Source organism: Nelusetta ayraudi, unplaced genomic scaffold (assembly GCF_046127955.1).
Source record: "Nelusetta ayraudi isolate G7.1 ecotype Tasmania unplaced genomic scaffold, CSIRO-AGI_Nayr_v1 ptg000084l, whole genome shotgun sequence".
Classification (NCBI taxonomy): domain Eukaryota; kingdom Metazoa; phylum Chordata; class Actinopteri; order Tetraodontiformes; family Monacanthidae; genus Nelusetta; species Nelusetta ayraudi.
The window spans coordinates 26,427-51,643 of NW_027466134.1; the positions used below are offsets into that span (position 1 = coordinate 26,427).

The 25,217-nt window shown below is 45.9% G+C and overlaps 1 protein-coding gene across 6 annotated transcripts; it reads right to left on the minus strand.

The window, feature by feature from the left end:
- Positions 1-418: 418 nt before the first annotated feature.
- Positions 419-25,049, minus strand: dnajc6 (DnaJ (Hsp40) homolog, subfamily C, member 6). 6 transcript variants are annotated; one of them, XM_076045337.1, is made up of 20 exons: positions 24,917-25,049; positions 23,833-24,005; positions 19,607-19,769; positions 16,311-16,446; positions 12,880-12,929; positions 12,003-12,151; positions 10,428-10,550; positions 8,984-9,117; positions 8,064-8,258; positions 7,842-7,959; positions 7,393-7,472; positions 7,088-7,281; positions 5,958-6,374; positions 5,329-5,472; positions 4,705-4,806; positions 4,482-4,619; positions 4,084-4,401; positions 3,853-4,001; positions 3,345-3,521; positions 419-3,054 (listed from the first exon to the last, which is right to left on the minus strand). In XM_076045337.1, exons 3-20 carry the CDS (start codon positions 19,617-19,619, stop codon positions 2,953-2,955), a joined length of 2,739 nt encoding a protein of 912 aa, XP_075901452.1. In that variant the 5' UTR covers positions 19,620-19,769; positions 23,833-24,005; positions 24,917-25,049; the 3' UTR covers positions 419-2,952. The 6 variants fall into 6 exon arrangements, with proteins under 6 accessions (XP_075901452.1, XP_075901451.1, XP_075901449.1 ...); XM_076045336.1 differs by lacking the exons at positions 23,833-24,005; positions 24,917-25,049 and having other exon boundaries at positions 4,482-4,613; positions 5,404-5,472; positions 19,607-20,321; XM_076045334.1 differs by lacking the exons at positions 23,833-24,005; positions 24,917-25,049 and having other exon boundaries at positions 5,404-5,472; positions 19,607-20,319.
- Between the last annotated feature and the right edge of the window lie 168 nt (positions 25,050-25,217).

Genomic DNA, 25,217 nt, shown 5'->3' on the forward strand with positions numbered 1-25,217 from the left:
TGTGGTGCAGTTGTCTTTTTCAACCAAAAGAAAAAAAAAGTTGAGCGGTTGATGTAGCCCAGGGTTTGAATCTGCTTCAGTTTTCTGTGTTTTTTCTTCTTCTTCTTCTTCTTCTTCTTCAGCCCTGGCTTACCCGCTGGTATGAGAGACCTTAAAGATTAAACAGGATGTCAAAAAACAGAAATGAACAAACATTTGAAATATGCCCTCTTACCATTGGATGCAGCTAAAAAAAATAAAGCAATTGTCATCAACTATAACATTTGAAATAAGATAAAGTTATTAGAAATGATGTTTGTTGCATCCACCAGCATGAACTCTCCAGGCCAGTGTGTACCCGTTTGGTATGTTGCTGCCCTCTACTGATCAAAATGAGGAAGCTCAACGGGACACAAATCTCAACAGCTGCTGCCCAACATCACTTTTCTGTTCCCAGTTTATTTTGTTTGTGCGCTGCACTTAGCCATTATGTACATCCTGTCATGGCAAACAGAGGAGAGAGGGGGCGCGCATAGACGCACCTTTTTACACAAGTCAGTTAACACTTACACAGCAGACAGGCATAACACATGACGTACAAGAGGCCCAAGTCAGGTCGCTCCCACACATACCACAAACAACACACATCCATTGACTACATTACACAGGTTAGCATGTTGACATAGCCGTGTGATTTTTTTTTTCTTTTTTTAGATAGAGAATTCAGTCAGCAAGGAAGCTAATGGTGGTTATATCACATGTAGGTCCTCAGTTCGTATAGAGAAGCACATGGCACACACCCAGTGTGTCTGGAAAGTCCCCTAACGAGAGCCGTAGCCCTTAGATCAGAGTTTGTTGATCGAGGTTGTGACTCATTCTGTGTCCAAAACCAGCTGAAGAATTGAAACCAGTCAGCCTCTTCCCTTGTTCCCTTCTGATCTACGAATCCGTAAAGCAGGTCCACGAAAGGAGCTCATAATGAAGTCCAACAGAAGGAGGAAATATATCATTTTAGGGATGATCGAAGAGGAAAGGAAACCACACAAGCCTTTTATCGTCCATCTCCAAAGCAGAAGGCATGAAAAGTAATGATATGCTGGGGGGGCAAGATTTTTCACAACATATTTTCAAACTGATATCAGATATTGAACATCAGAATGAAAAATCTCCACAAGTCTTTGCAGCAGAGCTCAATTAATAAAGTGGAAGGTGAGGACACAATTAAATTGTGTTGGTGTCCGAAAAATGCAAAGTCTCAAGGGAGAAATAATACGTCTTACTGCTGGATCTTTGCATTTTTGACCCCTGTCTCTACCTTGGACTCTGAAATACCTTTTGCACACACAGACTATTCCAGCAGTATGACAGTAGCTCTAACTTTACTCATTTAGACAGAAAAAAAGAGCTTAATAATTTCAAATTAAAACTTTAGGCAGTGTGATGTTGCTGCAGAGCCAGAAACTGAAGAACATGCAAGACCTGCTCAAGCTACAAACTTCAGTGTGCTGTGCTAGGAGTTGTTGTACATCTCAGCTCTCTCATGACCTCATCAGTTTACAACCAGTAATGCATTGCTTTACTTCAAACTCAATCCAACAGCTCTGTTAAAACGCTGCTCATAGAAATAAGTGTGCAGAAACACTTGGTTTTAGCACACAAGTACCATTTCAGGAGGTTGGAAGCAGAAAATTGTGATGTTTTCCTTGAACACAGTTTCACAGAACACTAAAAAAAAAAAACGTTAGCCAATGAAACGGGATCAGAGGCTCATTGCGGCTGAAACTTCGACCGATAATGGCAATGACCAGAACAAACATTAGTAGAAAATCAATTTTGAAAATGTTATTTGTTTCAGAGCCACGTCAGAGTCTGTCAGCTTGTGCTTTGACAGAGGCCCCTCCCCTTTACACTGTCACTGGAGGAGTAGGTGTACATAATGGCCTCAAAAGTGCTTCATGAGTGCGGCGGTACACAAGCCAATCATATAACACCCTAAACTGACCCTCACTTGTTGATCAGCTGCAACGTTAGCGAGTGAGATAGCACCTTTCCGACCAAGTCATTTTATTTGTTCTTGTTTCATGCTCATCATCCTCAAGATAACAAAACATTTTCCAAGACTTTCTTAGTATTAAAATTCACATCACCAATGTTTCTCCAACAACATTTTCAAGAATCTTTTTACTACTTCTGCTCACTTCTCTTAGCAAGTGTGCGCTAAAACATGGAGTCTTTGAAATCAACCCTTTTTGATGTCACCAAGGGCACCGATCCCATCGCCCACTCAGGTAACAGAGGGCAGTTTTCTGGGGGAAACTCGAGAAATCCTTTTTTAATTTGTTTGTTTGGTATGCAGTTATGAGCCTGCTTGAAGAGTCCCTCATAAAATAACCAAAGGACTGAACAGGGGCATAGTATGGAACTTGTTTTTTTGTGTGTGTTTTTTTTTTTTTTTAACTTGAAATGCTTAATTTATGCTACCAAGAATCAAGAACGATGGACTCACTGAAATGTTCTTCCACGGCAGAAGAAGAACCTCAGACTGCTGGTGCGAGCAGTCTGATTGTTGACAAATGCCTTTCGCGCCTTCACAACAACTATTTGTCATGTAATTTTCTCCTTTAGAAAAAAAACAGTCACTTCAGTCCCTGATGAGTTGTTTTTTTTCTCTCTCATATTGAGTGTCTATTGCTCCAAATTCACCACATGACTTAAGCTTTGACGAATGGGTTGGTTCAGCTCACTCAACAAGGACAGACATCGGTGCGCCACACTGATACAGTCGGGAAGGTACTTTAAGAGCTACAGGAAGTGGTTAGTTCAGTGAGTTTTTGCAGATCAACTTGATGTTCCAACGTATGGTGACGCTGCTGACCAGGGTTGTCGACTCTCCGTCCTCAGAGATTGATGATATAATCTGCCGGGGCCTCCTTTTTTTTTTTTTCCCTTTGCTAACTTCTTCTCCATGTTTACTCAGTAGAGGGGTTTTTGTCCTTGGCTTTCAAATTCTGACCAGGCATCGTTCAGTTCCATGAAAATCATCTTGGCATACTGTTCGTACGGTTGTCCCGTTGCCTGAGACACAAACAAAAGAAGACAAGTTAGAAAACAGACTGTGTGGTACACCGAGAGCTTTTTCCTGTGTGACTATAGAGTTTTGGCAACATGTTTTCGGGGTAATTGCCCTCCTCTTGCATGTTTCCGGTTTTGCTTCACCTTTGCTTTGAAGGGACATTATTTTGTACATTTGAGGCTTTTACGTAATATCGTATTAACCATCACAGAAACATAAAAATGATTTTGGTGTTCTAATAAATCTGTATATTAAAAAAAAAATAAACACAAACATTCTTCTGCTCTCTCACCTTGTCGGGGTGGACAACCAGGACTGCTCTTCTGTAGACCTTCTTGACCTGCTCTGGGGTAACCAGGTCAGCCATGCCCACAGTCTTCCAGCGCGTCTCCCCTTCCCACAGCACTGTGTGCATGGTGGACAGAAGAGCGCGGATGTTACGCTCCTTCCCCTCAATCCAGTCCAGAATCTGGGTCACAAACAGGGGGAAACAGAAAAGGGGCACATTAGCATGTGGGAAGCAGAGCTGGAAGAGTAATTAGCAGACGTGCGTTAGGCTGGTTTTGGCTCTGCTGTCGGTGAAATCAATTGAAACAAAGTGTGTTCATGTTCCTTTTTACTCTGATGAATTATTTTTTTTTGTTTGTTTTTTACATAGAACTCTTCTTTTTGGAAAGCTTTGGTTGTGCTGTACTGAAACAATGGTTGGCAAAAACTTTAGCAGTAGTTTGACTCAGATGCTGTGACTCAAAAAGAAAATTTAACTACAAAATACTTTGTAGTCTCAAAAATTCTCCTGCCTTTAGCTTCTCTGGATCCATCTCTTTGGCCATTTCCTCTTTCCTCATCTCCGCGATGGTCCTGGGCCCTTTCTTCTCTTTGGTCCCTGAAAAGCCCTGACCAGACAGCAGGTCATCGAAGTTGGCATCTGAGGCCTTGGGCTTAGGACCTGGCAGACACAAAAATAAACATTTTTTAAGCCACATTACTGCTGTGGACATATCAGATGCCACTCCACACCTCCTACTCACCCACGCTGGCTTGGGCCTTGCCCCCTGCGCTGGGCGAGCCCCCTCCCATGGCAGAGAAGCTGACGTTGTAGTTTGGTCGGTTCTGGGGCGACATGTGCGGCATGGGGCCGTGGCTCGGGCTGGGCTTTGGCTGCGGGGCGGGGCTTTGTCCCTGCGCCTGCCATCCCTGCCCCGGTCCCGGTCCCGCCCCTGGACCAGGCTGCCACGACGGGAAGGCTCCGTGCTGGGGAGACGGAGGAGGCCGGGACGGGGAACCCATGGGTGGCATGAAGGGCGTAGGTCCAGTCGGTGTGGTGGGTTTGCTGGAGAAGCCCGAACCTGCCCGAGCAAAGGGCCACGTTTAGCAGGAAGAAGCAAAACGTTCACAAGGATAACTTTTTATATTCCCAGTCACAGACCTCCAAAGCTGCCCCCGAGGTTGCCAATGTCCGCAAATGGGTCCAAGTTGTTTGGCTTGGTTTGGTGGGTGGGGGTGCTGTGAACTGAGCCTGTGGGGCTGGTGGTGGCTGAACGGCTGCCCATAGTGAAACCTGCTCCTGCGTGAAGCAACAAAGAAGGACAATTTCTCTTTGGCAAGGCCATTCAAGGCTGAATCTCCGTTGAATAAATGATGTGTGGTACCTGTGCTTGTGGTAGCGGTTCTGTTCCAGTCCCAGCCTCCCATTGCATTTTGATGCTGAATGTTGACAGTCGGGGTCGTTGGTGGAACAGGAGAACTCCGGCCTGTTTGAGCGCATGAAGTCGGTATTGAAAGTGAGTTGGACATAAACTCATGGAGCCAGAAAGTCTCATGCCATGACAATCTGTTAGATGCCCAAACTGACAGCAAGTTACTTCAGGAAAGTGTCAAACTTAAGAGGCAGAATCACTTTTGTAATGGTAAAATCAAAAATATATGCAAGCAGGAAATAATGTAACAAACTTGTTTAATTCAGACGCAGCCTCGAAATTTCTTCATATTTGTCATGCAGTATTTTGCCCCCAGACATTAAGAAATATAAACTGTCTTGCAAAGCCGCAGAGTATAATGGCAAACAAAAGGAAATAATGATAAAAACCAGTTTTATGCATCTGTCACAATAAAAAAAACAAAAAACCAAACAAACGCTGTTTTAATAACACAATGCATATTTATGTGCAGCAGCGCAGCAGCAGACTTGCAGATGCTTCACGGTTTAAGATACTTTATCCCTAAATCCAGTGTGCTGGGTGAGTGTGCAGCAGAACAGCAGACGCATGCCTTACCCAAGCTTGCTGGCTGCAGGGTGGGTGATGGAGAGCGAGCAGCATGCAGGAAGGGGTCCGGCTGCCCCATGTTACCTGGTCCGAGGAAGGAGCCCATCATGTCCTGAGGCTTCGGCATGGGACCCGCCCCGAAAGGATCAAACGCTGCGGTAAACAAGGGAACCCATCATCACTGTTGTGTTGGACTATTTGATTGACATTTGCATGCAAAATATGAGCAAACTTCTCTTATCTCTTTATGAATCACTATTAGCTTCAGATCAGTGGTGTTAAACTGATTATGATGAAGGGGCCACATCAACATTTCACAAAAATCCCCAGTAGAGATTAACAAAGTATTCTGATTCTGATTTTGATAACACACAACTCACTTTAAAGTAAATCAATAAAGAACATCAACCAAACATTTGCCTTCCTCTGCAACAATGATTATAATTATTTATTTCTCGACTTCACTTCTAGTGTGGAGGCAGGATGCTGCCACTCTGTGGGACAAAGGAATTTTGAATTGCTCTTAAATGCAGTATATATTTTTATGTTAAGATAAGAGCTTGTTATGCACAATTCAAGCATTCCAGGCTGCCCATAATGAGCTGGGTTTGGGCCTGTGAGCCTCCTGGTTTTCCTACCTGGTGCAGGCGAGGGGCATGGCGAGGCTGTGTTGGGAGCCACTTTGTGTGGTGTGGACTGGGCAGAGGACGGCCCACTGGTTGGCTGTGGTGGCCCCCCAAACAAGTCCCCCAGGAGATCTGTGGTGGCGGCGGTGGTGGCGGTGGTGGACGGAGCCTGAGCTGAGGGACGGCTGATGTCCACCCTGTCCAGGCCCAGGAGGTCCACCTCCTCGGGCGGTTCTGGGGCGGCTGGGGCGGCAGGCGCTGCGGCGGCAGGCGCTGCGGCGGCAGGCGCTGCGGCGGCAGGCGCTGGCTTTTGGCCGGCTGCGCCGGTGCCGCTTTGCTGGCTCGAGATAGACAGCATCTCGTCGTCCGAGGGCTCGCTCTCTCCGCCGTGGCCCCGGCCGTCTGGACCCCCCTGGGACCGGCTGGGCTCTGCCAGAGGATGAAGATGGTGAGATGGAGAGAGAAGACAGCGGAGGGCAAATGAGGGATACACACGACTGCACAGGTCTCCTCTACATGAAGCACTAGCTACATTCCAGCTCCTATATAATCTATTGAATATGAAGTCGTCAATGGGTTCAACAGCTGAGCTTAACTCAGGCTACCAGACTGCACTGAGGAGCTTCTCTAACAGGTCTATGCAGTCATTTCACATCTTACCCTCCAGGTCCAATCCCTCCATCTCATCTTGCAGAGGCACAAATGAGAAGGCATATTAGTTTGTTCATCTGCTGTAATGCAAACGTGTCTGTGTCTCTGCAGCGTGATTCCTAATTTGTATGTGTGATGCTGAACTGCCAGTGAGGCCATCCATTGGAATTTGTTATACAGATTCTAAAAGGCACGTGGCCCTGAGCAGATGCCGCCATGGCCTTTAAAAGCCTTTAGAAAAAATCAAGCTGGTGCTTCAGCACCTTCCAGGGCACTAAAGTCAAGTGACGGCTATGACGGTGCAACACGGATCAGAACCATGTTGTCAGCGGTGCACAGATGGTCAGAGCTATGTGATAAACTAGTGGAATGCATGGCCATGACAGGCTGACAAAAGAAAAACACTCAGGTGATGATGATATACAGTGGATCAAGTGGTATGAATTTGCGCCCCACTTTAAAAGAGATGAGTGCACACGTTCGCACCGTACCAGCGATTGCCAGAGCATCCTGGTGCTCCTGGTGGCAGGAGAAGAGAACACTGGGGTTGAGGTCTTTGCATGGGAACTGCTCCCACGGCGGCGTCAGGTCTTTCTGCTTGTCCACACCTTCCACCTCCACGTCCAGTATGACGTGGAAAAGCTGCGGGTATTTCTCCGGGGAGTCGCATGCATCCAGGTCCGGTCTGAGAAAAAAGATTGCAAAAGTGTGTGTGAGTAAATAGTGACAGTGTATGGGTGAGAGGAAAAGGAATTATTACAGACTACAGTTAAAAAAAATTGAAAAAAAAACTTACTTGTTAAACTTTAACATGGTGGTGCCAGGAGCAATGAAGCCAGTGTGGAACTGGATCTGGAAGATCTGCGTGTTGGACACCTAACAGGAGAACAAACGTAAACATGTAGATCATGTGATCCTTGCACTTCTGTCAGCAACTGCAATCGCAGTGGTTGGCTTTTTAAAAACATAATTTGAAATTTTTGAAAATATTCACTGAAACTTATTTCACTAATATGTTTGTGTATGTTTTTTCTGTTTCACTCTATAGCAGCTTTAATGAGCATTTGACATTAAGCAAAACCATTTTGCACAAGGTAGCCATACAATCAACAAATTTGCATATGCAACATTTTACAAAACAAATTGTGAATAAAAAAAAAAAAACATCTTGTTCAGAAAAACAACCTCATGCAGAAATGTCAGAAATGTCATAGTTGCAGTCAAAGAGAGTTGCCTGAAGATCACCTTGGCCTGCAAACGCCCCCCAATGGTGGACCTCATGTGGTAGACGGAAACCACCACGTCTCCCTGCACGCTGACACCCAGTGGGAAAACCACCTTCCCCTCCTGGACCCTGTGTTCCCTGGAGATGCATGTTAAACAATAAAGAAGAGACAGATCGGTCATTTCGGAGCGTATCAATCATTCCGTTTGCCTCGGAAGACAGATTCACGGTCCCCGGCTCACCTCATCCTCTCGTACTCCTGTGCGGTGGTGAAGATCTTGGTCTCTCCGATGAGGATGTCGCAGAAGGGCCGGCAGCCGCTGCGCTGCTTGTTGAAGCACGGTACGGGGCTCACGGTCAGGGCCTTGATGGTCAAAGGCTTGGAGTGCGGGAGGCTGGGCTTCTCCGACACCATGCTGCACACGTAGCCTATGTACCTGGATGAAAAGGGAAGGATAATCTTGTTTCTTTCACTCCATAGGATCCAGACCATAGGCTGTCAAGTGGGTTTTTTTTGGCCTGGGTTAAACTGACTGTGGAAAGGCAATAAAGGAACTCTGACCATTATGTATCCAACTTTATGTATCAAGCATGCATCCAAAAACGGTCGGGTTGACACACAAAACAAAACACAGCTCATATTTTGTAAGAAAAAAAAAAAAAAGAACAAGCCCTTCATGATTGTGCCAAGTCAGAGTCAAGGGAACTAAGAGTGGACGCTGAATCATTGCTATTGCATCACCTGTGACAGCAAGCACACCAAAGAAATTGTGTCCCAATGAAAACCAAAAGCTGCATATTTAAAATAAAAAATTAAATTAAAAAAAGGGTCAAAATACTTCTATTGAGCAACACTGCCAGTGCAATCTCTCATGCATGTCCTTTCAGACACATTCAGGGCCGACTTGTAACTCTGACCATGCGCTGTCCCTTCCTTCCCCTCCACTTCTGCCAAAACACTGATGTCGTTTTCCTCCCAGTGTTCTGGCAGCTTTACTGGACGATAAATAAACCACACTACAAAAGCTACACAGGAGGTGTTAAAAGGCGCCCCGGGAGGCAAACTGAGCCAGACTCCAGCCACATGCAATCGTTTGCCTTTTTTTTTTTTTTTTCTTACAAATCTCGCGCTACCCTCGCTCTTCGCTGCATGCACACACACCTGCGATGTGAAGGCCAGAGACCAGAACCTGGCCGCTTGGCGCTGAGCAGCTGCATGGCCGGGATCGGGTTGTTGAAGAGGTGGCAGAAGCAGAACATGGCACAGACGAGGACACCTGAAGGAGCGCGGCCGTCCTGCGAAACAGAGGCAGAGAAGCAGAGATGAAGTGTTTGTTGACCGCCGTGTGTTGAATTTCCTCCGCCAGCTCGGCTCAGGCCGACGGTGGGGAGCAAGAAGGGAGGCATTCTTGTGATCTGGGGCAGAGAGAACCATTTGGTAAGGGTTATGCAAGGAGCAGCCACTTGCCAAATCGTGGACCACAGTGACTTGGCAGTGAGAAGCACGACCACAAGTCGGTGCACGCTGTTGGAGCTCAGGAATCAAAGCGGTGCTCAGTATTTCTCACAAACAACAAAAATAAATTAGTGCAAAGAATTGAGTTTCTAAAATATGCTTTTGTTGCATAAACTGAGGCTTACCAATTACTTTTATTTTACTGTAAGTATACACTTCATTATTATATATATGGCCAGTATGTTAAGCTTGTACCAATATAAAAATCATAAATCAAGCCAAATTTCACACACTGCACCTTTAAGGGTGTGGAATGATTAGGGGGTAAGCCTTTTGTGTATTGTTCCTTCCCACAACCAACACAACAGTGGAACAGGAAGTGACTAAAGCCCCTGCAACACTTTATGATTCCTCTCACGCTAATGATTTGCGGCATCAAATGCCGAACAGCGTCGAAGTCGAGGCGTCTCGTTCGTACGGTATCGATCCATCGCAGCTGACTGACACGCTGGGCTGAAACGCTCCTCTCTTCTCCTCCGTCAGCGAATGAATTGCCTTGTCAATAGAACAGCCCACTGCTGAGCAGCAGCGGAGGCGGTGAGCGACACAAGGCCGAGGAGCCGGGCAGAAACCGTTGGACATCTTCCGAGCTCTTTCACTGCATGTATTTTTCCTGCAACACAATGCGTGACCTTTGCCTCGGCAAGTTGGACAGAAACATCAAGTATCAAGCTGTCCAAGGTGCTCGCGACAGGTGGGTTTTGAATCAGATTGCTTCAATATGCATCGGTTGACCTGCATGTGGCCAATGTTTTTGGCGCAAATTTAATACCCGACTTTCAAGGTGCTAAAAGGTGACGTAAAAAACGCAGAGTAACAGAAGCATCACTTGTTTTAAATGTGCAGAAAAGGAATCATCGTCCGTGTTGTGCAATCTGTTGAACTCATCCATCGACAACATCTCGACAGCTGCTGTTATTTATTAGGTCAATTCCTAACTGTTACCCAAAATGATGTATGTAAGACGTGCACTTCATTGTTTAGCTCCAGGATATTTCTGAGGTCATGAAGAAGGCAATGGTGGCAGTTCAGGGAATAAGAGGATGGGGGTGTTCGTGATATAAGATGCTAGACGTGATCATCTTCTTACCGAGCAGGTGATGACGCAGACATTCTTGGGGTTCTGTTTGAGCCAGTTGTGCATGTTCTTACACACCGCAAACAGGTTGTGGAGGCCGGGAGCCTGTCGGGAGGGCCAGTTGCACTCAGACACCTGGAGACGAGACGGAGGCGTCGGCACCGAGAGGGAGGAGGACGAGATGGAGCGACAGCGAGGAAGAGATGCAGAAGAGAGAGGAGGGCGGACGTTAGCAACAGTCGCGAGGATGAGTCATCTGACGGAGACTCGGCAGCTTCTAGGAGGCCATTTTGGTCAGGATGAGTCAACCCTCCCCTGCCAGATGGTGGCAGTCTCTCCAGCAGGGGTCTGCTGGAGTCTCATCAAAAAGTCATAGTCATTATTTTGTTTTTCGAGAGGTGATTCAAACAAGACATTTAGACCAATAATCCTTTTTTTTTCCTCCAATATTTAAAGCACAAAGACTCATTATTGTTGCAAATGCATCCTCGCATTGTCTTTCCAGCTCCTATTACATTTTAACATCTGAGCGTTAGTGCAGGACATCAAGTTTGCACTAAAGAGGAGGAGCAATCTGCCATACTTTGATCACACCGTGTTGTTTTCCTTTATTTCCCTGACCTGGATTTTCTTTTTTAACACCTCTGCGTGTGCCAGCTAGCACCCTGAAAGCCGTACTCGCAATCAGTGTAAACAGTTGACATTAAACCTGTGCAAACTAAACTCTGACTCTCTGTGAGCAGCAGAGATGAGCTGTACACACAATACAATACAAACACATGCAACTACATGTTACCCGATTGAAGATGTAATCGTAGAGTAACTATTTCAATTACTTTATCAAAGTCGTGTAACTAATTACATTTGATTACTTTTTTAAATTTGGAATAAATGTTCTCAACTGTTTAGAGCCGACAGTGTAAAGCTTCCAGGACTGCTCAAAACTAACAGACATAACAAGGTCAAACTTGAGTGCCTCTTTTTACTGCAAGATCGTTCTGAGATATAAAATCAGGGCAGTATAACCAATTATCTTTTAAGGCAGCAAAATCAATCACATTTTTGCAAAGATATGCCTGCTAAACCAACCACTTAACATTCTTCATCGACATGAACTTCAAAATCGCTCAGACTTTTACCGTGTCAGAGCACGGGAAAACCAAGGTTAAACAACATAGAGCTCAGCCTTTTTTTTGTAAAAATTGGTCATATGCAATTAAAATTGTAATCACAAATAATTCCACAAGTAACTGTAATTTTATTACATATTTTTCCAGTAATGTAACTGATCTTTATTTTGTAATTAAATTACGTAACAATGTCACATGGACAGGTAAGTTGTTACTCCCCATCACTGGCAAATGCATTTCAAAAACAGATTCAGAGAGCAACACTGCCTGCTTGCACCCTCGTGGACACGAATTAGCCACTGTGGATTTGATAACGGCGCCGCGCCGGCGGAGAGCTCAACACACTGGCAGGCGGCCCTCGTGCACTGCGACAGTTACTTTCTGTGGAGACAAACTGGCCCAAAGTGCTGCAAAATCCCAATCCTGGCCCTGGCCCTCAGTGGGCGCACTCACTCACCCTGTTGGAGAATTTGGCGCCGCGGTAGTTCCGCTGCGACAGGTTAAAAACCGTGTAGTGGTCGGCGTGCCGGCTGTCGAGGAACGAGCGGATGTCCTCCACGTGGTTCTGGTAGCCGATCTGCACCGACTCGGCCGGGTACGTCATCACTGCAGAGGACGCAGACATGTCGGGTTGAGACCGGCTGGAAGGAGCGGCAGCGAAAACACAGCAAAACTCCTACTCCGAATTGTACCTTTCAACGCTCAATTCCCCCACCCTGCTGCTGTTGCACTGCAGTGCATTCACTTCAGTCTGCAACAGTGGGCCCGCGCACCAGCGTGATTATCAGCATGTGCGCACAAGGCATTGTGGGATAGAAAGGCCCTCAGGTGACAAATGCCCAGCTGGCTGTGCTTTGTAAAGGCCAGTTCACTACTGCTGCTGCACATTCATAGCAAGCTGGTGGTATGTGTACTGAGGACAAATGATGAGCTGAAAACACATTTGACTTTTTTAAAAGTGGAATTCATCTTCGTAATTAGCCTTATGTATAATAATAATAATAATAATAATAATAATAAGAATAATAATAGTTTTAGTAGAAAGACTCTTTAGACATCAAGTTATTGCTGTAACTTCTCCTCACATCACATCAAAAATGCAGTCAAGCAAATTAGTTGGCAAATCAAGTCCAGCCTAAATAATAATGTGCTGATGCTCCATTATGTTGGCTGCAGCAGCCAGTCAGTTTTAATCTCTTGAACCTCAAGTCTGGTCCGGTCAACCCAAACAGTCGTGCAGAGTTTTTGGTTTTGTTGAATACAAAGTGGTGGACATTGAGCACCAGCCAGGACGCACCCGCAGACAAGTTTCTCCAAAGTGCAGCAATGTTTACCTATGATGCGTGTTGTGATGTAGGCGATATCCAGCTCCCCCTTAGTGTATCTGGAAGGAAGGAGGAAACCAGAGAGTTAACTCCAGCGGTCATCCATGACAGTGAAGAGTGCAGAGAACGAAATAAAACATTTCCATTCCCATCACATTTACTGATAAATGCATGCAAGAAAACATTTCATAATGTTAGTGGTATGTTCAGATCTGATCAGCTGGCAAATGTGCCGATTGCTTTGTCATGAGGGTCAGAAGAACCTCTGATCTCAGTTCATTCGATTAGTATGTTTAATGAAGACCACAAAGACCCAGTACAGACCGATCGCGGCAGTTAAGGCCAAGCAACACCAAAACTGTACAATCCCGACACATTTGCTCTACGCTGGTGTTCTTGTCGCACCTCGGAAGTTGGAGGAGTACCTTCTACACACACAAAAAATACTCTTCACCTCTCTAATAACATCACACCATTAGAATGAGGGCTCTGCAAGATCCAAGCGGCGGATCCACTTCTCGACATCGTCTCGCTCCAATCGTCCCAGGCGGCGTGTCATCCATATTCAGGCGGGGAGACTCAACAGGCTTCAGAGCAGAAGCTTCCATGTGTCAGGCTGGCAGGGAACGTTTCTTTTTCGACACTCATTACAAGAGGCTGAACGGCTCCACATCAAAAGGAGAAGCAGCATGCGTGGATCGTTCTGTCGAGTACGACACGGCCTTTCGCGGCCAAATTTAGACATGGATGTTTTAAGCACGCGCACGCACAAAGGCACGTACACACACACACACGCAGAAGCAACCAAGTAGAACAACATGGTGAAGGTGATTAAAAGAGCTTATTAAAAACTATGTAGACAAGTGTGGAACTTTTGATTTGAGTCGTCAGCGGCTGACTTCTGGAAGTTGGTTACAGAATCACAAAACAAATGATTCCTTTATGTTATGCGTTTAAATAAATCATCAAGAAACAATAATTTGGGTTACATGCAATATTTATTTTCACAGTTTTAATGCTGATGTTTCCAGTCCTGACTGGTCCTTTGGATTACTTTAAGGCAGAGTCAAGAGCCGTCACCCCTGGAACAAAGTTTGAAATTGGAAAAAGCGATTGTGTTCTTGCCTGGGTTTGTTTCCCTTGGACGTCATAACACAACCCTTCTATCCAACAATGAAGATGAACTTGAACAGCTACTGACAGAACAAAGGTCGCCACCCCACAGGGCACAGCTGACCTGTAGCTATCACACCGAGAATATTAGCGGGCCAATGTGCATCAGATCAAGTTGAGCTGCAGCCTACTGTGAAAATCCCCCAAGCAGCACTGATCTGGGCCATGTCTGCGTGGACATGGAGGAGAGCCATATGGCCCCGATGGAATCCCAGACCTGGTTATGTAATGCTGCTCAACTAGTCCGCTCTGGAGTGGACTAGTTGGCTGCGTGCGTCTTGAGGACTTTCAGCGTAGACACCGGAGGCAAATGAAGGATGAAACGTGCAGTATATTCCGCTGGCTGATAATGAGACAAGATTGATAATTGAAAAAGAAGAGCGACTTGTCTTTCTTTCTTTCTTTTTTTTTTTAAGGTGTATTTGATGGTTTCTTTTTCTCTTTTTTTTAGTATAGCTTCTTGGCTATAGGGTGGTGAGGGGTCAGCTTTCAATGCCATGGCCAGCAGTAATGGTGTATACGCTATGCTAAGACCTGCCTCCTTGACACATAGAGCTGTGGACAGCAGCCAATTGAAAGACGTTGAGTGATGTGGAGAATAATATGTTGCAGAGTTCACGGATTGAAGAAGCACAAAGCTCGCTAGTCAACAAACTACAATATAAACAACGCAGCAGCACTGGGCCTGTGCTGGTGATGCACCTGGCTTCATGAGAGACCCGACCTTTCAAAATAAGACAGTGATGACCATTATGCTGGTGAACATAAAGGTTAGTGTTGTAGTACTCGAGATTGGTCTTGGTCTCGAGACCACTTCTTCAGGGTCTCGCTCTCGTCTCGGACTCAGAGGGATTTTTACTCGGTCTTGTCTCGGTCTCTGACAAACGGAAAATAATCCAGCTGCTGCCGTTTACGCCGTTTGTGACACCCAGAGTGACAGAGCTCCTTATTCCAAGTTAATTTATTTTTTTAATTCTATGAAGCAAAATTGTTGATTTTTTTTCAAAATGGTTCAAAACAGTTGGCAAAGCAGCAAAATGTTGCTTTGCTAACCCTAGCCCGCCTCTCACCACCCGTACATACCAGCTCCGCACAAACACACTGTGGACACACGAAATGAATCCCTCCGTACCGGCGGTACACTGGCTATCTGGCACAATGAGCTGCCATGAATAATTCAACCAGGGGATAGAGAGAGAGAGAGAGAGAGAGACAGACAGACAGACAGACAGACAGACAGAGAGGCGACAGATGAGGGGGTTGGGGGGGACAAGCGAGATGAGAGGAGAGAGACCGAAGGAGTGGGCGAGGCTCAGGAGAGGAACAAACATGATCAAACTTGCTGAGTCAATAGTGAGGAGTGTGTGTGTGTGTGTGTGTGTGTGTGTGTTTCTGACAGCACAATGGCCGCTCTGTGCTGCCCCCCCCCCACGCCCCTCCAGCAGATGCCTGTGCACAAAGTGGGGCGAGCAAGCGGTGCCAGACTCTGCTGCGTCTCTGTCTCTGTCTCTCTCTCTCTCTCTCTCTCTCTCTCTCTCTCTCCAAGCCCCACCAACATCCCTCTTCCTCGGGTTCTCACTCTCGCTTAGCAGCGACGACCAAAGTGAATGGACGCACGCACTGCACATTAAAATCGCGGTGTGGCTGCTGCAGCAATATTTGACACAGCAGTGCAGTCGAGCAATTTTTTTCTTTTTTCTTCAATGTGGAAACCGAAATCTAGATCCGCATCACCCAACTGCGCCACAACTCAAAACAAGGGCAGAGCAAAGCACAGGGGGCCTTAAAAAGTAAAAGGTATTAGCATTATAAAGCATCGAGATCCCTTCCATTTCAGCTCCATAATCTCTGAACGTGCCAACATCTATGAGAAAGTATCTTCAGTCTGTTTTAGTTTTGTCAAGGACTCCATACGCAGTCAGCTTCCATCACAGCAGGAGGCAGCGGAAGCTCCTCAAAGCTGCTGTGAAAAACTGGAGAAAAACAGGAATCTGAAGCTTGAGGAGCAGCTGCTGCTGAAGATGTTTTGGTTTCATCCCAGCGGCGGAGCATTTTCATGTTTAATTACACGAAAATTGGCACACTTTTCCCTTCTCTAACCTTAACTTCCTTAACATTATTAAAGAACACAGTTCAGCACTGTACACAACAGACAGCGAGAAGTTTGCGTAGGATGCACAGAAATCCACGAGCATTCATCTCAAGTGCGAATCCACAGTGCAGCATTCTGCACTGTTACTGGCTGCCATGCATGAATGGAGACTTACGTGGAGACTTGGCTCATGACCTGTCTGGACGTGTCTTTCAGAGTGTCCTTCAGGTTGTCTTTGAAGTTGCTGAAGAACTTCCCCGCTCCTCCCTTCACCATGTCCAACAGCCCTCCTCCGTAATTGGCATCCATGTCTGCGGACGGAGCACATTTAGCCACAAGTCAGACTCCAATAGCAGTTCACACACACACACACACACACACACACACACACACACACACACACACACACACACACACACACACACACACACACACACACACACACACACACCAAGTGTCATCCATCTTTTTTCTATTACTGCTTCTCCTGCACTCGCGGGGTTTGGTGGCGGCTCTCCCTGCACTGATGTGCCAGTTAACACGATCAACGTTTGAGTGGGTGCACAAGGAAACAGGAAGACACACAGTGGATGCATGTAATTTGGCGTGATGGATTGTAATGTATGTCCATGTACTGTGAGTGCGCCCTCAGTCACACTCCCACTTCTCTCCGTCTTTCTCCCACATACATCCACAGCAGCTAACACAATAAATGTTTCACAATCAGAGTGTCGGTGCAGCACAAACTGGTCAAAAGACGGACAAAAAAAATCCCCAAATATTTCCTTTATTAATACCAAATTAAACTAGTTTTACATCCATGTCACAATATCAGTGGTAATAATGGAGTGGGCTAAAAATGATATATGGTGCAATTGTGTAGCAGACTTTTTGTTGCTTTAACCGTTTTACACTCTAACGAGATGAGTAATGAGAAATTCTGGCTGACTGATTAAATACAGATTAGCTGATCCATTCATACTGCCATTATCGTCTGATATCTTCCTTTCTTTGGTATGAACTTTGCACGTCCGCCCTTCATCGCTCTGTTCCTCTGCTGGAGTAGTTCTGTGTTGCACACTGATCTGTCATCCTCTTTTTTTTTCGTTGGTTCCTCACTAAAATCCATTTTTAGACTTTTCATCCGAGGCTGCATGGGCCGACGGAAACGCCTGGCAGGGATTTATTTCCTTCTGAAGAATAAAGCTTCTGCTTGTTGATCTGCAGAACTTTCCAGAAAGTCAGGTTGAGATTTGACAGCGGCTGCCAAAAACGCATAGTATGTGTCTAATCAAGTGAACTTTCTGTTTTGACAGAATACTTAGATACTTGGAAACTGAGACAATGTGATGTAGTCAAGGCTGCCTTGAACAAATTCAGAACCCGCCTTAAAGCACACAAGTTACCGACCGACAAAGTTATTATCTAAATCATACTTCAGCTAAACCGGGTTTTGCACATTATCAATTCCTGCAATGGGACAAAACTTTTCTTAGAAATCCTCTAGCCGAAGATTCTCCTGAAAAATAGTAATATCCTGCCAAACTTAAATATTCTTCAAGGCCCATTTAAGCATTAATGACTGGAATCATTACTGTAGCATTCTTCAAGGGAAGCTCCTCAGTTCTCATTAGCGTCAGCTTGTTTTAAAAATGTAGATCCTCACAGTGGGAAGCGTGGCAGAACGAGTGAGACACTGGAATACTGCTAGTTCTTGAAGTCAGGAGCCTAAATAGGGCAGCAGTCATGTTGAAGTGACTGCACAGGTAAAGAGCAATCTGCTGTGATGAAAGAAAGCAAAAATCCCAAGAGCTCTACTGCATGAAAGGCTTGTGGAAACAGAAAAAGAGACACGTGAATGAGGAAAAGGCCCTTTCTAGTTTGAGTTTATCCAAAAGACTCTTTCTCCAAACATCTAGTTACAAATATCCACACAAACGTTTGTCTCTTGCATGCATAAGGTGGCAGTTGCTACTAGATAGATAGATAGATAGATAGATGGATGGATGGATGGATGGATGGATGGATGGATGGAACTGACATTGCAAAGTATGACTCAATCCCACAGTGTAAACAAAGCACTGTGCCAAACACCTTCTCCCCTTTTTGCCGTTACATTTTTGTCTCCCCAAGTGTGTGTAAATCTCTCTCCTTGCCGAGAGTCTTTCAGCAATTGAGGCCAGATGGATGTGGGAGTGTTGCAGGCTGGCGATCCAGCAACAGTGACAAACCTCACTAATACAGACACCAGAGGAGGCTCCGACAACACACAATGCCATCAGGTAAGCAGCCCATGACGAGGGCGCAGAGGGAGCTGGATGGGTTAATTTCTCCTCCTCCTCTTCCTCCTCCGCCTCCAACTCCTTTGGAGTCTGGACCCTCTATCCCTCAATATCTGCTTGTTTTTGACTATTCGGAGGGGTTTAAAGAGACACGGTGCAGGACCAGCACACATGAAACAGCCCCGCCGTGAGGCCTTGAGTGGGCTAGACAGATATCTGACACTGGGACCCCTCCCCCTACCCACCAATCCCCAAGGCCCTGAGATCATCCTCACATCACCACTTCCAATCTCTTTCCCTCACTGACCCTTTCAACCTCCGCCCAGCTTCTTTGGTTTCACACGTGTTCATCCCTCAAAGCTGGCTGACTCTGTGGAGCGTTACAGTGGGATATTGACCATGATCGTTGACTTAACACTCCTTTACACTTTAACGCCCTTGTGTTCCAGATTTACCTGGCAGTTGTCAATTAATTCGTTTTAGGAAATGCAGGTCAAATAAGATAAGTTTTCACTTTAAGCTAAATTGACTTGCTGTCACACTTAGATGAAAGTGTCGCCGCCTCAATGCTGCTACACATCTTTTCAACCATCTCAAGTGAAACTTAACTATTATGAGAAAACCGGTGATACCTTTTGGCTCTGAGACAGTTTGACAGTGGACGATGTTGCCAGCAATACATGTCACCATACAACCAACTAGAAACCAACAGTGTTTGTGACCGACGTTGATTCATGTGCATCGCAAGCTGCGGGTTAGATTGCATTTTTCACCAGACGGCAGCCTGCGAGCACCAAACTTCACGTCGCACTGCAATTTTAGTTGTGCAGTTTTCTCTGAGCATGTGTGTGTGCTCCCTGGCTACACCACAGTGATATAGCCATGCCGAAACAAAAACAAATGTATTGACTCACGCTGAATTGCAATACACATCACCCTTACATCCTGCAACAGAAAAGTGGATGATAATAACATCATCCCGGGTATCTGGGAGGCGTCTTCCACAGCTCCACACAACAGCAATCCTGAAGCAGCAGTTCTGGGTTACAGTTTCTTATGTGATGTGCAGTTCGTGGGCACCACCACCACCACCACCACCCAGTACACACTGACCAGTCATCACCATCAGAGCCTGGTGGTCGTGGGTAACCGACGGGAACCCACAAGGTAGAGAGCGCCGCTGTCCTACCTGAGCTGTCCATGGTGCTGCAGTCCTCCTCTCGTAGCGGGCCTGCTGCCGCCTTCGCTCCGACGCTGCTGGCCGCTAGAGTGCCGCTGCTGCCGCCGCCGCTGGTGCCGCCGCCGCTGCTCCCTCTGCCGATGCTGAAGCCGTCTCCGCCGCTATCGACCAACTGCAAAGATTCGTAGCCATCGTAACTGGTCTTTTTCTTGTAGGCCCCGAGCAAACTCATAACCGAAGGAGGCAGCAGCACAGGAGGAAGAGACGGCGGATGAAATAGATGGGAAACGACGAGTCCTCCCCACCCCCCCGGAGGACGCGCAGGCTCGAGCCGGCTGTACGCAGCGACGTCGCCGCCAACAACGCCACAGCCTCCGCTGCTGCTGCTGCCGCTACTGCTGCTACCGCCGCCTGCACCGCATGTCCGAGGGAGGAGAGGGCGACGGGACTCCTCTGCGTTCAAGCGAAGCGAAAATTCAGCCGGAAGGTCCCTCTGTCTCTTCCTCCTCCTCCTCCTCCTCCTCTCGCCCGCTCTCCCTCTTCTTCTGTCAGCAGAGCCGCATTTTACTATGACGCTGCTGCCGCCACTGCCGCTAAAACTGCCTCTGCTGCTGCTGCGGTCGCGCTTGAGTCCCCGACTGAGTAAAAGGGGAACCCACCCCGGCGCACAATCTTCTCATGTTGTTGTCGCATCTATTATTTAAACAGCCTAATCGGTAGTTGTGATGACTGTGCAGCCATAGTGTTCCCTTCAAGGTAGCAACTAAATACTTAAGCTATATACAGTATATATATATATATATATATATATATATATATATATATATATATATATATATATATATATATATATATATATATATATTTTTTTTTTTTTTTACATAAAAAAAAAAAATCCTGAGTCGAGGATCTGCATTACGTCACACTTTTTCGTATGACGTATGTCACTTGAACTGTTATAATAAAAATATTTCTACCGATATGTGTCTCTCACCTCTGAAACCTTCAGAAATTCTTAACTTCTCTAACTGCCGCCACATTTTGACCAAGAACAAACATCCCTTTGTGATGTCACAACAAATGTATATCGCAGGCTTGTCGCAACGGTAGGAGGAATACAATGAGTTTATCTCCTCCCAAGAACCTCAATGTGCTTTTTCAGCACAATTGGACAATTGCAGCTTCAAAATTGTCATTTTATCTTCATTGTGTGGAATATGACTTTGAACCCACGTGGAACCAGATTGTGTCGTGTTTCCTTCTCTGGCCTCGTCCCCTGGCAACGGATACCCAGAATGTTTCAGAAAAGAGGACATGAGCCTGGGAAACTCTTTTATAGGACCGCGGACAAGAGCTCAAAGCCCAGCAGGAATTGAATGTTCTGAGGGGAGGTGCATACGCCCTCCTTAACTGGACCGGAAGTGCTACTGAGCCATTGTGGCAACAAGTTTCCTGTCTGGTTTCTAAGCAAGACTTGGCCTTTGATGCCTTTCAGAGTGTGACTCTAAGGAAGAAACCTGTCGGTGCAGAGGGAGAACCACCATCTCTGCCACCTAACTGAGCAACCCCGGCAAACCACAGGGCATTTTTTTCACTGGATAAATAGGTTATAGCACTTTTCAACAAATTAATAAATTAAATTAAATTTTCTAAACAACGGTTTTTGATTCTTTCACATACATCTGTGTAGTGGTCATATTTTTAACAGTGCTGCTCTCATAAAACCAGAAAATTCATTATGTCTTCTGATGTGGCTAGCTGTATTTTTTTGTTTTTGTTTTTTTGTAAATTTCATCATTTAATTATATCATTTTTGTCAGTTTATGGAGGGAAATTGAGCTGTTAAAAAGCTGGGACACATTACATGATCTAAGATAGAAATTAGGTCAAATAAACTGACAATTAATTTATAAACAAGGCAATAAGTTCATAATGACTCAAAGGTTTTTGATTCCTTACTTTAGGGGGAAAAAACATTATTTTCCTTTTGTGCATTTTTTACAGCTATGGGAATTAGCCCATTGTGATGTCACAAAAGGCTTGGTAAGAGGACCTCAACCAGCTGATAAACTTATGCATTTTAGGATCATTAAAAATGCATGGCTGAACCACGGAGCACTGAGGTGAAAAATAATGATCTAAAAATGGTTATAATTATGGGAAGAACATTCCATTGACTCTTTGAACCCTCTCTGAAGCCTTTCGGTATCACTGCTACAGGTACTGTAATTAGGTAATCATTTACCACCACTGCAGCGAAACCATTTCGCACATGACCGTTATGACAAGCAAATGCGGTAAAACCGCCTCTGATGAGGGAGACACCTGACTGGTGTAAAAATGTGTTTTGCACAAAACTGTGGCTCTGTTTTCATTCATTGGTTTTTCATTTAAATGTATATTTTAAAATCTTTTACATCAATAGTCTTGGATTTCAAAAGAGGGCATTGGTCTTTTTTAACCACTATTGTCAAGGATACACTAAGGATTAATGATTATCCCCGTAAGAGTTAAAGTAGAACCCAGGAATCCGCTGGATCAGCTGCAGAGCAGCTCAGTTGACAACGCAGCTGTGGACTTGAATCGGTCAGAGACTTTTTCCTGTCATCTACTGATTCTTCACAGTGAACACTGGGATACTGCAACAAAGCTTCTGCCCTTTCTTTCTCATGTTCACAGAAAAAGTAATGCAGGGAGATAACTAGTCATTCTAAACAGCCTGTCATGTTGACCAACACAGATTTCAAGCAGATTTGATATTACCTTGTTAAAGCCTGTTAAAAGCACACAGTATGATTATATAGTTCTTTATTTTAATCTTACGTGAAACACATTTACAGCAGGGCGGGGATGGGGGGGGACTAAATAAATATGAAACTCACTTCTCAAGATTCATCAGATTTTGATAGGCCGTTCAGTTTGTGTGTTCTTTCTATTATTATGACAAATTATCCATATAGACACCAGTAAAGGTGAAAGAAGATGACAATCAATGCAGCTTAATTGACCCTGGGTGCATACGTGTGGATTTTTTTACATTTTTTTTTTGCTTACCACGTGGTAAATGTTGTTTTATGATGAGGACTGCCCGACACTGTTGCCTGTGAGAGATGACGCGTCAGCTAAACCCTGTGAGGCTGAAGCATCTTGATCGCCCCCTGGTGGTAGGCTGCAGTATAGGCCTTAAACGTATGAATTCTCAGCAGTTTGTAATCACCGAGAACGCAGTCCCCCTATTATGCAGCACTTTGTTTTATGTGGATTTAGGGCGGAAGTGAAACATAAAGGAAGCAACACCTCATCCATCTAGTCAAATATGGAGCGTGACATCTAAAGATTTTTCGTTTTTCGCACAAACTGTAGTGGCTTACCATCAAAAAGTGTCGTCAGATCCGGGAATGCGTGATTCGGTGACCTGTGCTGAAGGGTCGCACCGTGATACCGACTCAAATGTGCCAAGCTGCTCGCGTGACGCCGGCAGTGACGACGACAGTCACGATTGGTCAAGGGCGACGATGAACGTCGAAGCTTCTGGCAACGGTGTTTATCAAAATACAAGATGCGACGTTCATGCGCGGAAAGACAAAACTGACGCGACGTTTTCCATAAATAAAGCACACAAAGCTTCGAACGACGTGCACATCCATCTGCGTTTATGAGCGCAAAACGCTGACCTGGTATTGTAAAGCTGCTCAGCTGCATCAGCCGGCTGGCAGCAGTAGCCCTTCAGTCACACACTATAATCCAGTGTCATCTGTCCTGTACACTGACAATACACATTAAGATCAATGCAGCTCATAAATGAACGTGGAAGTGTGACGCAGCTCTTTGGGTGAAAACGCGCGAAGGTGTCGACGTCCCGATCAAAAAAAAAATAACCACATGATGTCACCCGTGACTCGCGTGCGGGCCTATATATAGCCATCTTGGGAAAACACGCACGGTTTCCTGCGAATAACAGGCGAGTGTTGCTCTAGAGAGTGTTCACCTCTCCGTCCAATGCCCCGGTGATGCACACGGAGGAGGGTTCGGTGTCGGGGGGGGTGGGGGTTGCTTTGGATCTCTGGATGTATGGCTTCCTATTATGTAATATCCGCGCGCGCACGTCGTGATGCGCCCTCTCCTTCTCGGACAGGTGAGGCTGGTGCGTGCAACGAAGGGAGGCAATGAAAACGCCGCATAATTAACGTAATGAGAAGGACGGTACAGAGCGACGAAGGCAGACGTGACTTTACCTTTCGGAGCGGCTTCTACCATCCTCCCGGGAGCGCCGTCATGTGCCGCTCTGATGCTGCCACGCTCCTCCTGGCTCCTGGACGCGCGCACCGACCTTTGGTTTGTCATCCACCGATACTCAAAGGTCGTGGACCGGTGGACGTCCTGCGAGGACACCGCCGGTAATTGGCTCCTGGAGATTGTTTTTGTTTTTTGTTTAGTGACTCCAGTTATGGCATCGTCATCACCATCAATACCATCATCATCATCATCATCATCATCATCATCATAACCACAATTTGGACTGAGAGCTACGAAAGAGGTCCCCGCGATGGCGATCCGTAGATCGATAAATCATGCGGATGCGCTCCGAGTAGGAAACATACGGGATGGGCGGCGTTTGCGAATCGGCGGCGCCGAAAGTGCGCCACTCAGCGCATTCTGCGTGTCATGACCGATGTGCTAAAAACCTGGGGTGGATTTTTAGAGACGTGCGGGAGTGAGCTGTGTATCGCTGCTTTCATACCAAAAAAATAAACAAACCAAAAAGTGAGCTTTTCAGTTTGTTGTGGTGACATTCTCAACGGTTTATCAAAGCGCCACATTACAGAGACACTTTGCGGACAAAGTCGTCATTTCTGCTGGTTCTGTGCTCTTCACAGCACAGGCAGGTATTGGTGGTGCCGTAATAGCGAATACACGAGGTCGTGGCTTGAGAACAGAGGAGCCAACGCCACACTTCCATGTCCCCGTTTTGTTATTCAGGTGAGCGTGCCTGGTATGTGCACCACGCTTCGTGCACGCAGATACCTCTGTAATCCGTGACGGTGCAGCAGAACATGCACACGGGCTTTAGCCGCAGACCTGAGAGGATTAGGCCAGAGAGGGGGGGTGACAAGGTAGAGGCGGTCTATTTACGTGCGTGCGCGTGATTTAAATACCCACCGTGGCTTCCTCTGTGGAGCTAGAGTGCTTTGCTGTGGCTTCCCGTTTTCTTACATAATCTAAAAAGATCAAGAGGTGAAGGAGGGAGGAGTGGCGCTTTAGTGTTTGTGTCTGTGCAGCAGCGTACATTTGTTTTGTTTTGCGTGTTCTGTCACTTACTTTCCGGAGTGTTCCGTCCGGATATCCTGTGCCTAAAACTAAACTGAATCTGGCCCAAATTCATAGCAAATTAAAGACACGTGACCGTTTACACTACTGGTGAAAAGCAAGCAAAATCGGAGCGCAATCAGACACCAAGAGCCTCAGAGTTCAGGATGCAGTACATGAGTTCTTTGATTCACTGTGCCAAACAACACTGGTTTGGTGGATGGTTGCAGGTGTGGTGAGAGGAAGACACACCTGTAGCCACTCATATTTATGCTTTACAGCAGTAGGGATCCACCTCTTCCTGTTCTTCCTC